Here is a 14642-nt window from a genome sequence, read left to right on the forward strand (position 1 = left end):
AAAACGACGGGTGGAGAGGGCATGACCTGGAGACCTGCCTGCCTGTTCAGCACCGCGCTGTCGGGGGGGGGGCGAGGGGGGGGGCTGCCCCTCCCCATCTTGCCTCTCCCCGCAGCCCCCACCTGACTACTCCTCTCCTCCATTCTCATTTTCACCACGATGCAATAACGTCTGTCTTCCCCATCCTAACTGTCCGTCAGACTCTCCTAAGGAGTTACCAAACCTGAATCCCATGCCCCTCCCCAGAATAAGTAATTCAGGATATCTTGAGATGTAGCCCAAGAATCTCATTTTTTATCAATCTACGTACAGGTAATTCTGTTAAAATCCAGAGCTGAGAACCACTATTTTATCAGCATTTTGGTCTATAATTATTACCCAAAACTCACACACACACACACACACACACACAAACACAAACACCAAACAAAACATATTATTATTAGAATACCAGACAACTAACATAAATGAAAAGCCAAATAAAACCAGTCAATTCACTTCTTGGTCAGAAGCTATTTCATGAGAAGTCATTTATAACCGGCTTTTAGAGTAAAAACTATGATGGCAGCAAATGCTCAAGTCCAACACATCCTGTCACACCAGGAGAATAAACTCACTTCATAAACAGTGAGATCTACGCCTGCATAAGGTATGATGCCCAGCATGTTAGCGAGGTAACCTCTGAACAGGGTTCTGACACCTTCTCGTTTCAGAAGCTTCCTGCCACAGTCGATGATTCCTGAATACTGCCCAGTTCTGCCTACGGCCAGTCTGGTCTTTATAACCTGGATGTGGGAGGGCACGATAAAAACACAATGATCAGTGTACAATCCGGCAAACCACAGTATATCGCAATGTCTGCCACTTATTATAGAAACCAAAAAAGGAAGCAGTCTTAAACATAATTCTGATTTCTAACTAACTGACTTAGTAATGAACTGATAAGAATATAGAGCTTTCTTTAAAAAAAAAATCAAACAGGAGACTGTCACTCATCCGTGTGGCTCTGACGGACACACCCACTCACACTCCTCTAACGGGCTGTCAGGCAGCACATTCTGAAACAAATTCTTTTGAGACAACGTTACTGCTTCAGATAAAGCGACGACAGCCACAGTCCGAGTTTAGAACAAGTGTGTGGCCTCGGTGAGTGAAGAACCCACACGAAAACAAACCCTCCGTGGGCTTAAACGCACACTCCGGGAACCGCTGAACAGCGTGGCCCGAGGCCTGCGACTGAACACGACTCGGGCCGTTCGCTGCTCACGAAGAAGTGGTGTAGCAGGCCACGCAGGCGGTGGGGACTGCAGGGCGCTGCCCCCGGCCGATACGCCTGAGCTCTGTGTAGTTCTTCTGCCGGAACCTCAGCCCTGGCCCTCCCAACTCCAGTACACTAAGTTACAGGGCCCCGCGCGGCAGACTGGAGAGACGACTCTCCAGAGCAGCCCAAGTGTTTCTCCAGGCACCAGCTTCACCTTGACGGGGCCACTGTGAGTCCCGACGGAGCCGCCTCGGGGCGGTCAGGCGGCACTCCTCCGGTTCCGACCTGCTCTGCCGGCCCCACCCCACGCTTCGGAGAGGCCCGTTCTGGAAGCCCAGTCCCCTCCTGCGCAGGCCCTCTCCCCGGCTCACCACCGCTGAAGGCCCAAAGTCAGCCACGCTCACACGCTCTGTGCATGTCCCTCACGAAATCCGACTGGAAATACCTTCTCCCTCTCCATTCCTATCGATACTTCACATTGATCTCCTTTCTAGAATGTGCATGCTTACTTTCTATCCTGGACCATTGTCACCGGTGTGCACGTTTTAGTCCAGTCTGGACTACAAGACGCCCTGTGACCAAAGGCCTGTCTGACCCGTCCCTGCATCTGGGAAGGTGCTGTCACTCAGCGGTGTGCAATATTCGTGAGTGAGTCAATTACATGGCAGACAACGAAACTGCTGTCTTCGTGGTGCACCTACCACACACCTTTATTCAAACAATCAGCTAAGCCAAACTGACGCTTGATATGAATTTAAATCCTATAGCTATCAAATTGTTTTCTGTACAAATTCTTGATGTGGGATTCGTTTCTTAAAAGTTATACTTTGAATTAAAGGCATTACTTTAGTTAAAATTGTATAAAAATACGTACCTCCATGGGGTAAATACAGGTCTGAGCAGTTAAACCAGCCAATGAACCAGATACAAACCTCTCAACGACTCCTATTTTAGCACCGTCAAGGCTAAGCCACTTCTTATACTGCATAAATGAAAACGTTAGGATGTACAATGTTACTGAAACGGAATATACATTGTTTCTAAGTTTAGAACACTAATTAGTACTATAAAACTATTCTAAAAAGTATTCCAGACACCTGATATTAGTATCTGGTACAATACTTGATTTTAATTTTTATGCGATAAGACACCACGCACCTTTCCCCTCTTTTCTGCAGAGTGAATTGGCAACATTAAACCACACAAGCACACTCTGAGTGCGGCTCTCTTTCACAACAGCCACTCGGATGACACAAAGTGGCGGAGTGGCATCTTTTACCTCCTTTCAGCCCCACGCCTTCCACAAGAAAGGCACTTAATATGTTTCGGCTACTTGGATAATCAGGAATAGTAACGCAATGGAAAAGGCTCTTTTTGTTAGGAGGAACAGTTCACCCTGGTCAGCTCAAGACACGGGGAGGCTATTGCAGAAGCACGTGTGGAAATAAGGAAAACAGAAACATGAGTGCAAAGGTCAGGCTTCACAGAACTAAAGGCAGGCCAGTCTCACGACACTGAAACTGGAAACTCATTTAGAACCCACGGCAGCCTCAGCAAGCAGATCATCATGCCCCACCACCACCACCCCCCTGGCCCTGGGTGCCGTGCTTTCCCGTTGGCCTCTCCCAGGGGTCGCTGAGCGGCACCACTCGGTCCCTCGCTGGGAACTAGCTCTCGGGTCCCCACACCAGCGGCTTCCCATCAGAAAGCGAGACGGGCTCGGTGAGTGTGGCAGACACTGCTGTCGGCTCCCCGTGCCCGTGACCATCTTCTCCTTTTCAGGAACAGAGCCGACTCAGCTACCAACTGCATTTCCCTCTTCTCCACTGCAGCTAGGTGGGGTGCCTAAGTGACTCATTTGGCTAATGAGATGCGAGGGGAAGTTAGATATGCAAATTCTGAAACATCTCCTTAAAGACGCTTGGACTCCTCTTTCCCCCACCTGGGAAATGGCAGGTGGGTGTGACCTCTGCAGCCAGAGTTTGAAGACACTGTGAGCCCTGGCCCCTGCCTCTGTCGTATTGTAGCTACTGTATTTTGGTATCCCTTTGTTACAACAGCTTAGAATGAACCGTAGCAAGGACAGAAATTAGTTACCAGATGCGGGGTGCTGTCATAACTAAAACCTAAAACGCGTGGCCCTGGCTCTTCTGTTAGCAGGACACAGACCGGGCAGCCTAAGGAGGCGGCGATCCATCTGACGCTTGGTGGGAATGCTTGCTGACACTGCCCCCTGGGGTCACTGGGAAGGTAGACCACGTGCTTTCTGAGACTGAAGTTCTAGGAAAACGGACTGTAAGTGGCAGAATGCTGTCAGTGTTGCCCACTCCTCGCTGTTAGCAAGATTGGTGAGACCTGAGGAAGGCCTCTGTCAGCCTGTCTGCCGCAGGGCCTTCCCCAAAGCCAGTCTGCAGCAGAGGGGGAGGGAACAGGGCTGGGCTGTCAGAAACACGGGCTTCTAGGTGGAAAAGCTGCCTGCTCCTGTCCCGCACAGAAGGAAAGAGGCTGTGCTAAAGAGCACGCCCGTCTGCAAAGTTCACACTAAGGCTGTTGTCACCTGATCTCAGCCTACAGCCTCAGCTGACACCCATGCAGCCTCCTACGAAAATGAGACAGAAAGGGAATGACCGAGCACAGGAGCTAGAAAACAAAATATCAGAAGGGAGATTTTTGGACGTGGTTACTTCGCATGATACCGACTGGAAGCAAAAAGACAGGAAGTATGAAAAGTTTTGGGGGGAAAGGGTGTTGCTGGAAGACCCATAAGCACAGCCTGCTCAGCCCCAAGTCACTGATCTCCAAAGCAGGCCCCGCCCTCAGCAGACAGGGAGCTGTGCCCAGCAGGCACCCCCGGTGCCCCGCGTCGCACCTGCACAGCCCTGGGCACACACACCGACAGAACACAGCGGGAGCCTCGTCTCTCCGCGGCTCAGCCCCGGGGCCCTCTCCAGAGCTGCCGGAGCCGGGCTGATGCAGAAGACGGAAACCTGAGGTGTGCAGAGCACTCATGCACTCTCACGTGACGCCAACAACTTACACCACACGAAAGCAGACGCAAAGCTCGTCTCAAAGTGAACTGTGTAAGGAAAACTAGAATCCTAAATCAGATGAACAAGTTTTAAATAAAACAAATTGCTCAAAAGAAAACCTATATTGGCTCTGGCTGGTGTAGCTCAGTGGATTGAGCACGGGCTGCGAACCAGGCATCGCAGGTTCGATTCCCAGTCAGGGCACATGCCTAGGTTGCAGGCCATGACCCCCAGCAACCGCACATTGATGTTTCTCTCTCTCTCTCTCTCCCGTCTCTCTCTCTCCCCCCTCTCTAAATAAATAAAATCTTAAAAAAAAAAAAAAAAAACCTATATTGGAATGTTTTGTGAGGGCCTCTTGAAATTTAAAGAACGACTAATTCTCATCAGTAATGATAATGTACTGTAATCCATGGAGCATCCCTTATAAACAAAAGCAATATGAGAACAAAAAGTAATCCAATGAAAAACAACTAAGTCATTACATTTAAATTGACATCTACTGCTTGTGAACACTCCAGTTTTCTCTCTCGTGACAGTATGAACTTTTTCAACACTGAATTTAAAATCCGATCTTTGTTATAAATTCCACAGACACTAACATATTACCTGTTCATAGGCCCCAATCTTGATAGCTGTCTCAGGTGCAATTTTAAAAACATTGGCACCGTTTCCTCGCCAAAGAGAAAGAATTCCTCCTTCTTTCACCATCTGCTCAAACCCGCCAATGAATCTCATTTTTCTTGACCCCGAACTATGAACCTAGGAAAAAAAAAGAGAAGGAAGATATTCCCGGACTAACTGACAGGGCTATGACTCCTTGCCCCGGGCCCGAGAGCCCGCCGAATCTGCAGGCGTCCCAGTCACTCTAGCGACGACAATGCCCATCAGCGCGCTGTCAGAAAGCCCTGGAACGAAGCAGGTGGGAACCCAGGACCGAAGTCCCCCAGGCTCCTTGTGTCCCCCACATGTCCCCCATGTGTCCCCCAACACAAACACTGGCTATCGCTCTGAAGCAGCGACATCATAATACGACTAATGGAGAGGCTCGGAGTAAAGAGGCTGCAGCATTTGGCCAGGAAAGTGGAAGAAGGCAAAGAAAAACCCGGGAACGGGTCGCCAAGAGATGGAAGCTGCCCCCTTTGACAGCTCCCACCTCTGAGTCGGAATCAGTCAGAAGTAAGATTTTCCAAGATCTTCGACAATAGTATCAGACATCAATTAAAAAAAAATTTTAAAAAAAGCTATTCATAACCCATTACCAAGTGTCACCATGTTAGGAAAAAAACAAAAGACAACAAAACACCAAAGTATGTAAGTTTAATTACAAACTTAAATTCACTAGACGGTGTAGTACTCACTTTTGTATCTTTGCATAAAAAGTATTCAGCAAATATTAAATTTAATTGTTTAACAGATTAAACCATGCAATTTTATAACTACTGTTAATAATCCATTACTCAGTAAAATAAAAGATGAGACAATACTGCCTCTGATGAGGTATTAGTCAATAATACATTCTAAGTAACTTATTTTCCAAGTTTTAGAAATATTCTTAGTACTTAAATAATAGAGTAGAACCATTCTATTAGGTAGGTGTCAGAAACTAGAAGTAACTAAACTAGATTAATGGTGTCCTATCCTTCTTTAATAGATTTAGTTACATTCCTAAAAAACTTCTAATTTCCCTGGCTGGCGTAGCTCAGTGGATTGAGCTCGGGCTGCGAACCAAAGCATCGCAGGTCAATTCCCGGTCAGGGCACATGCCTGGGTTGCAGGCCAGGTCCCCAGTGGGGGCCATGTGAGAGGCAACCACACATTGATTCTCTCTCTCTCTCTCTCTCTCTCCCCCTCCCTTCCCCTCTCTAAAAATAAATAAATAAAATCTTCTAAAAAAAACTTCTTATAGAGTGGTTCTGTTACTTCAAATAAAAATCAACTCAAACAACATAGAAGCATCTTTAAGAAAATTAAGAAATCTTTTAATATTGAAAATATTGTGAGGTAATTTACTTTTTCAGAAAAATGTACAACTTTAATGACTACTATGAAGCATGCCAAAAGATTTCTTTTGGAAATTATCCAGGCTTTCCCAAGCTACTTGAAAGCATAAGGGCCAGTGGACGTGTGAGCCAACTACCTGCATCATGACCTTCAGGCGGTCGAAAGGCGCCGTGCACGTCCGGGACACCGCACCGGCGATTCCTCCGGCCACCAGACGCCGCCACCAGTCCCCGGAGCGCTTCTCCTGCTCCGTGAAGTCATCTGGGATTGCTATGCTCTCCCCTATGTCAATGATCTGGTACAACGTACAAACAGAAGTAGGCAGCAGAAAAAAGTGCTTGATAAATTAAGAGGGTAATTTTTTACAAAGACCAAAACCACAAGATTTTTTTTCATACTTCATCTCCTGTTAATGGAGACTATGTCCTTCGCACTTGTGATAAACTACATGACGTTTAGTAGTGCACTCAGATACAGGTTTAATGTAAAATCAATTCCCACTAATGAAAGAAATTGAAGATGACACAAATAAACAGGAACATATGCTGTGCTCATGGATTGGAAGAACTAATATTGCTAAAATGTCCCTACTACCCAAAGCCACCTACAGATTCAGTGAAATCCCCATCAAAATTCCAGTGGCATTTTTCACAGAAATAGAAATAGAAAAGAAATCCTAAAGTGCACGTGCAACCACAGGACCCTGAGCAGCCAAAGCAACCCTCAGACAGAAGAACAAAACTGGAGGCCTCACGCTGTTGCTTTCAAACTATACTGCAAAACTATGGTAATCAAAACAGTATGGTAACGGCATTAAAAAAGACACATTAATTAATGGAACAGAGCCAAGAGCCCAGAAATAAATCTCCACATATACAATCAACTAATATTTGACAACAGGGACTAGAATACTCAATAGGAAAGGACAGTCTCGTCAACACCTTGTGCTGGGAAAACCGAATCACATGCACAGAATGAGACCAGACCCATCTCACACCACTTACGAGAATTAACTTGAAACACCACTTACAAGAATTAACTTGAAATGACTCTTAAACTTCATTATTTTAATGGATAAGAATATAAAATGGATAAGATCTTAAACTGTGAAGTTCCCAGAATAAAACACAGCAATAAAACTCCTTGACATTGGTCTTGGCAATGAATTTTTTAAATTTGACACCAAAAGCATAATTAACAAAAGCAAAAATAAATAAGTGGGACCACATCAAACTAAAAGCTTTTGCACAGCAAAAGAGATAATCAGCAATGTAAAAGAGCAACCTATGATATGGGAGAAAATATCTTCAAATCACACAGCTAATATGGGGTTACTACCACAAAAATATAAAACCTCACATGACTCAATACAACAACAACAATCCAAGGAAAAAATGGTCAAAAGAACTAAAGAAATATTTTTCCAAAGAAGACATACAATGTCTGACATATATACGAAAAGATGTTCCATGTCACTAATCATCAGGGAAAAACAAATCAAAGCCACAATGAGTTATTACCTCACACCTGTTAGAATGGCTATTACCAAAAAAAACCACGCAAGAAATAACAAGTTTTGTCAAGGATGTGGGCAAGAGATGATGTGAGATATACACACACATGCATGCACACCCCACATGTACATGCACATACCCACATGGATGTATACATGTGTGCATGTACTAGATGGATGCATGCCTTGTGTGTGCTGGTGTGTGCATGTGCCATGTGTGCATGCCCACGAGCGTGTGCATAGGTGTGCGTGTGTGTGTGCCCTGTGTGTGCACACCTATGGGGCATGTGTGCATGTGTGTGCACGTGTGTGAGCACATGATGTGTGTGTGTGCGCACATGCCTATACAATGGTTTATTATTCAGCTACAAGAAAGGGAATTCCTGCCACTTCCCTTTTTTCTGGACAGACCTTACGGGCATTATGCTAAGTGGAATAAGTCAGATGTAGAAAGACAAACAGTGCATGGCATTACTCATATGTGGGACCTAAAGAAGCCGAACTCACAGAAACAGGGAGTGGAATGGCCGTTGCCGGGGGCTGGGGGCGGCGGAGGAAATGGAGGGATGTCGGTCGAAGGGGACAAACGTCCAGTCATGAGATGACTCACTACCAGGAATCTCGTGTTCAGCAGGGCGGCTATAGCTAACAATACAGCGTTTGTTCTAGACTTGAAAGTGTCCAGGAGAGTGAATCTTCACGTTCTTACATAAAGTGGAGACAGTAATTATCTGACGTGAGGGAGGCGTGAACTCACCCCACTGCGGCCGTCACCTCACGACATGTAAGTGTATCAAACACCAGGTGTACACCTTCACTTACGGTGTCATACACCAGTTACACCTCATAAATCTGGAAGACAAAGACATAAGCAGCCAACGCACAGAAAAACACATGCGAACATATGAGATTTCTGTGAAGAGATGTGTAAAATGCACTAGGAATCAATGAAATGCACATTAACCCAACTAGATGCCACTTCATGCCCAACGGCATGGCAAGTATCAGAACACTGGGTAATGCCAATTGAGTCCAGTGACACGCGGAGGAACAGGAAGCTTCCTGCGTTGCCGAGTGAGCTGGCACAGCAAGCCGGTCTGGGAATAATGCAGCTAGATGGTATTTCAGTAAATTAAGACTGGATGCCCTAGCAAAATTTACAAATGCATGCTCCTTTGACTCAGAACTCTGGGTGACATTTTTTAAGATACACAAGAAAAGAAAGCACTTTTTGTGGGTGGGGAGTTGGAGAAATCCTAGATTTCGATCACTATTATAATGGATAAAGGAAAATGTGTTAAATACATATGTTGTAGAGGTTAGAAGCAATAAACTAGATGAATGTGTAACAGATCTTAAAATCATAATGTACTATGAACAACGTTAAGAAATCAGATGTGGCCTTTAGCACGATACTATCTGTGTAAATTAAAAGTGCACCCACAAAACAACACTGTATGATTCCTAAGAATATTCAAGAACATATACATATTCAAGAACACAGGTAAAACATTAGAATAAGTGCCTGTCATATAAGCAACAGTTACTGAACACACATACTACTTGTTCAGCCCTTTTCTGAATACACTAATTTAATTCTGAGAATTCTTACCATTTTTTTAAGATTTTATTTACTTATTTTTAGACAGAGGGGAAGGAAGAAAGAAAGAGAGGTTAACATCAATGTGTGGCTGCCTCTCAATCGCCTCCTACTGGGGACCTGGCCCACAATCCAGGCATGTGCTCTGACTGGGAATCGAACCAGCTACCCTTTGCTTCGCAGGCCAGCACTCAATCCCTGAGCCACACCAGCCAGGGCAGAACTCTTCCCATTACAATCCCCAGTATATAATTGAGGAAACTGAGGCACAGCGGGGTCCTGTAACTAGTGGGTGACAGACACGATCTTCAAACCTGGACAGACTGACTCCACACCTGTGCTCTCGACCCTACCCCACACTGTCTGTGAAGAGGAGGCGAGAAGTCACAAGGAGACTTCAACAGGCGAATGTCATAAACAAATGACCGACTTTATCCACTGCCCCCCCCACAAAAAAGGCTCGAATCGCAAAATCTCACTCCGTTCCTCACAACTCTGAGGCAAGTGGTTATATAAAAAGAGCAGGGAGGTGACATATTTGATCCATTCTGATTCTGAAATTCTGAGCCTTAATCTGACTTTAATTTCCTATGACAGAAGCCCAAATTGGGCTTATCATATCTGTGAATAAAGAAAAATGCATTATTTTTCTACTTTTCTAGGACAGCAAACCGCATCAGAAGAATTTAGTCTCAACACAAAGCAGGGCCCTTTCAGCGAATGGGTATCTACTTCAAGTTCTAGGTTTTGGCAAACAAGGACATCGTGGTAGCTGTGTCTGTACAGACAACACTAAACTCCTCGCTAAATGAGTAAAACGCTATTAGGAGAGACTACTTCAGCCAGTGAGGCTGGAAGTATTATAAGGATAATGCGATTGTGGTGACAGCTCTAATATCTAAAGCAAATAAAAATGGAGTAAAATGCAAAGTTAATCTTACAGTGGAACGCTTCCAGAAACCAGCAATTTCATCGATGCTTGTTGCGGGATGAAGTAAAAAGTAGTACTTCCACTCATCCCAGTCTATGGTCATTGTTCCATCACTATCGATGCTGAAATCAAAAACACAAACAAACAAACAAACAAACATAGTACTTATAACATTTATAATGAAGTTGGTTCTATTATAAAAATGAATAAATGCCTCTTACATGTTTATTAGAAGCCACTCCTTTGGGCTTCATGAGCATTGCTGTACTTTCATAGTTTAACAGACTTTATTTTTTACAAGACTTGAGAATATAATACAGAGTTACACCCAGTGTTCCCTAATGGTAACATCTTACATTATTTTGGTACATTTGCTACAATTAATGAACCAATAGTGATATATTATTATTAACTGAAGTTCATACTTTATTCAGCATTCCTCAGTTTTTAAGTAATGTCCTTTCTCTGTCTAAGGATTTCCGTATAGCTGTCATGTCACCGTAGGTTTCTCTCAGCTGTGACAGTTTCTCATGCTCTCCTTGTCTTCTCTAACTTTGAAAGTTTTGAGGAATATTATTTTGTAGAATGCACCTCTGATAGAATTTACTGTGCACTGCTTTTTATTTTATTTTTTTTAAAGATTTATTTTTTAGAGATGGGGAGGAAGGGAGAGAGGTAGAGAAACATCAATGTGTGGCTGCCTCTCATGCGCCCCCCACTGGGGACCTGGCCTGTAACCCAGGCGTGTGCCCTGACTGGGAATCCAACTGGTGACCCTTTGATCCACAGGCCGGCACTCAATCCACTGAGTGAGCCACACCAGCCAGGGCTGCATTGCTTTTTCATTGTTCACACGTATTTCTCTCACACATGCCTGTGATCTTTTAAAGAGAAAAGCATTTAAAGTCACCTTGATATCTCGGGCACTGAGTAAATGTTTGTTCAACAGAGAATGAATAAATAAATACATATTAGCTAAAGATGAACCTCATACCTTTCGACTCTTCTGATAGTAGTTTTCCTCTGAACTTCTCCTTACTTACAGCTCTTAAATCAACTTTAAAATAATCTTTTATTGTTGGGGGCTGGGTGAGAAGGGCAAAGGGATGAAGGGAGGGAGGGACGGAGGGAGAAAGAGAGAAGAAGGAAGGAAGGCAGGCAGGCAGGCAGGCTGACTCATGGACACAGAGAAGAGTGTGGTAACTGCCAGAAGGAAGGGGGCGGGGATGGCAGAAGAAAGTAAAGGGGGATAAATGGTGATGGAAGGAAACGTGACTTGGGTGGTGAACACAGAATACAATATACAGATGACGTTTTGTAGAATTGTATACCTGACACCTATATAGTTCTATTAATCAGTAAATTCAATTTAAAAAGAAAATAAGCCCTGGCTGGAGTAGCTCAGTGGATTGTGCGCGGGCTGTGAACCAGAGTGTCGCAGGTTCGATTCCCAGTCAGGGTACATGCCTGGGTTGCAGGCCATGACCCCCAGCAACCTCACATTGATGTTTCTCTCTATCTCCCTCCCTTACCTCTCTTAAAATAAACAAATAAAAAAAATTTTTTTAATTTAAAAATTTAAAAAATAAACAGAAAATAAATAAAAGAACCTTTTATTTATGAATTTAAAAACTCACTTTTTACCATGTGAAATTGAGGACTGACTTAACGTTTAAGCATCTCAAATTAAAAAATGCATTAGACATCGTTTCTTTAGAGCCTGAGTAAAAGGTGAAATTAAGTGGAATGCTTTCTCAATTGCATTTTTCTCACTGAAAATTCTACAAAACAAATTCCACTCTGCCAACAAGAAGATCAGCACCCTGTCCAGTGCCAGCCAACCTGAAATAACGGATGCAGAGTTTGGCCTCTCACCACAGACAGCTGTGAAACTTTATACGGTACACCGCACCTACGGCCAAGCAGCAAGCTATGCGTGACCGCGTCGGTCTGATGAAAGGGTTACTAAAGGCACTTACCAAAGGGCTGTGAGCTTAATGGAAATCCTGTAGCTGAGCAACATTTAGAATCAAGGAAGGAAGAGAAAGGAGGAGGGAGGGAGGGGGTGCTACATTTATAGAAATCAGTTTCTGACGTGGAATATGAAACAAAAATGAAAACTATTAAAAATAAGGCTGACCTTTGTAGAATATTTTTTGCCTGAGCTTCAGAAACATGTACACCCAGTGATTCCAAAGCAGAAATTAGTTCTGAAATGTCTATTACTCCTTTAAAAAAGTGAAAAAATGTCAAGTTAAAGTATCTGAGAAGATAACAACACAAAATATACTTAGAACACAACAGTCTGAAAAAGTCCATGTGTTTTATACGCCTGTAATCCCATATTCTCAACCCAAAGACTAAACAGCTCTAAAACTAAAAGACATTTTGCCAGCTATACTTTAATTATAAAGGGCTTTACATTCCAAAATGAAAAAAAAATAAAAACAAAATATAAAACATGTTGCAAATTTGGCACCAAAAGTTATTTGGTGGCAAATCATGCTTTTAACCGACGTGAAGTTAATTTTAGTCGATTATTTCTCTAATTTATCTTATCATTCACTTGTTTTGCTGAAGGAATATTCAGGTACAGTTGACCTTTGAACAACTCGTGCCTGAACTCTATGGGTTCACTTACACACAGACTTTTCTCGATAAACACAATAGGGGATTTGTCCGTGGGTTTTGTGTCCCCAGGTCCAACCAGCCTGTAACTGAAAATACTATTTTCACATTCCCAACCACGGCTTCATAAGCACAAATCAAAAATACTGTTTTCAATCCACAGCTGGTTGAATTCATGGATGTAAAGGGCCAACTATAGGCAACTTCTTGAAGACTCAAAAATTACACTCAGGTTTTTTACTGCATGGGGGTCGGTGACCTCCAAACCCCTGACCTTTGAGGTACACAGTGGTGCCCCAGACCCCTCTTAGAGCATTACATAGTATGGCATACAGGCACCATACTGCTTTTCTAAAAATCCAAACTCTAAGTATCTAAATATATCTGGCCCAAGGGTTCCCCCCGCTGGAAAAAAAACAACACTGTAGATCGGTAACAGATCATGATTATTGTACCTCTTAGAACAAAGTATAAAGCCAGTTCTGAAGATCTGAAAATAAGGCCACTCCACATTTTATTAGGAAAGCTTAAAAGGAAACAACATACTTAAAACACAACACCACTCTCTTTTTAACACAACCACATCCTGTGTTAAATAACTCCAATTAAACAATATATTTAATACAAGCCTACTATGCATTTCAATCTCACATTGCTGGGTGTTGTCAAGGAAATTTTAAGTATTCCATACCCTCCTCGAAGTCTAAAACACACATCTCATGTCCCTCCTCAAGTCCAAAATATCTTGGATTCCTCTCGTGTCAAACAAATACTTGAAGATACTCAGTCTTTTAAAATATGAGGACACCTTTTTTCACGTTAAAAACAACCAACTTTGGTGCCACCTAGTTGAAAATTACGTGATGTTGAAAAGCTACTATAAATCCAGTGTACCTTTAACTTGTATTCAATCTCGAGTATGCGCTCTTGGATCAACTTGTTGCTTCTTCTCAGGGTCTTGCCTTGGGTCACCCATGTGACTCAGTTATATGGAGGTCTGACTGCCTCCGGCAGTCCTGGACGGCTTCACTCACACGTCTGCCACCTTGGACGGGACTGCAGAACAGCTGGGGGCTAAACGGGCCTTTCTCTGCATGTGGCCTGTCCAGATGGGTAGCTAGTCCTCTCTTCTGGTGGCTCAGAGCGTTCAAGAGGGAGCATTGCAAGAGGAGAGGTCCCGAAGTGCACGCACTTAACAAGCCTTGTTAGTGTCCTAACGGCCAAAGCAGGTCCAGGGGCCAAGCCCAGGTCAGTGTGGTTCGGGGCTACACAAGGGCGTAAATCCTGGGAGCTGTGACTCATGGGGTGGCCAACAGAAAGCAGAGTTAGCCTTACTGTTCTCATCTGTAAAACGCCGTTACTCTGAGAGAACAGTAAGATACAGAAGACAAAGCAGCTAGAACAGACACAGCAGACTGGAAGAGTCCAGTGTTAGCTCTTTCCCCACCATTTCCTCAATATCCAAAAACTCCATCCAAAAAAAGAATCTTAATGGTGAAATAACGTTTAATAATTACTTCCTTCACATACTTGTAGTAGCAGCCCATGGACGTTTCGGCTGGACGGGGCAGGGGCTCAGGCACTTCCTGATCAGAGAAGCAAGCAGACCCGTCCACATCGGGCTCGGTGCTTCCAGCTGGCGAGTCTGATCCTGCCCTGGCCCACGTGCACCCTCA

At 44.0% G+C, this 14642-nt stretch overlaps 1 protein-coding gene across 1 annotated transcript; it reads right to left on the minus strand.

Moving 5' to 3' along the window:
- Positions 1–556: 556 nt before the first annotated feature.
- Positions 557–14513, minus strand: LOC114489037 (calcium-binding mitochondrial carrier protein SCaMC-1). The gene is made up of 5 exons (XM_036015221.1): positions 14484–14513; positions 6431–6589; positions 4900–5052; positions 2136–2243; positions 557–785 (listed from the first exon to the last, which is right to left on the minus strand). Exons 1-5 carry the CDS (start codon positions 14511–14513, stop codon positions 576–578), a joined length of 660 nt encoding a protein of 219 aa, XP_035871114.1. The 3' UTR covers positions 557–575.
- Between the last annotated feature and the right edge of the window lie 129 nt (positions 14514–14642).

The sequence above is a fragment of the Phyllostomus discolor genome, chromosome 14, assembly GCF_004126475.2.
Source record: "Phyllostomus discolor isolate MPI-MPIP mPhyDis1 chromosome 14, mPhyDis1.pri.v3, whole genome shotgun sequence".
NCBI classification, from domain to species: Eukaryota; Metazoa; Chordata; class Mammalia; order Chiroptera; family Phyllostomidae; genus Phyllostomus; species Phyllostomus discolor.

Excerpts from the sequence above, each read along its gene's own strand:
- LOC114489037 (XM_036015221.1), bottom strand. The coding sequence starts at position 14,513 with ATGGGCTGCTACTACAAGTATGTGAAGGAA. Across the intron at positions 5,053-6,430 it reads GCCTGAAGGTCATGATGCAG|GTTCATAGTTCGGGGTCAAG; the intron begins GTAGTTGGCTCA and ends TTTTTTTCCTAG. Across the intron at positions 786-2,135 it reads CCTGTATTTACCCCATGGAG|GTTATAAAGACCAGACTGGC; the intron begins GTACGTATTTTT and ends TCCCACATCCAG.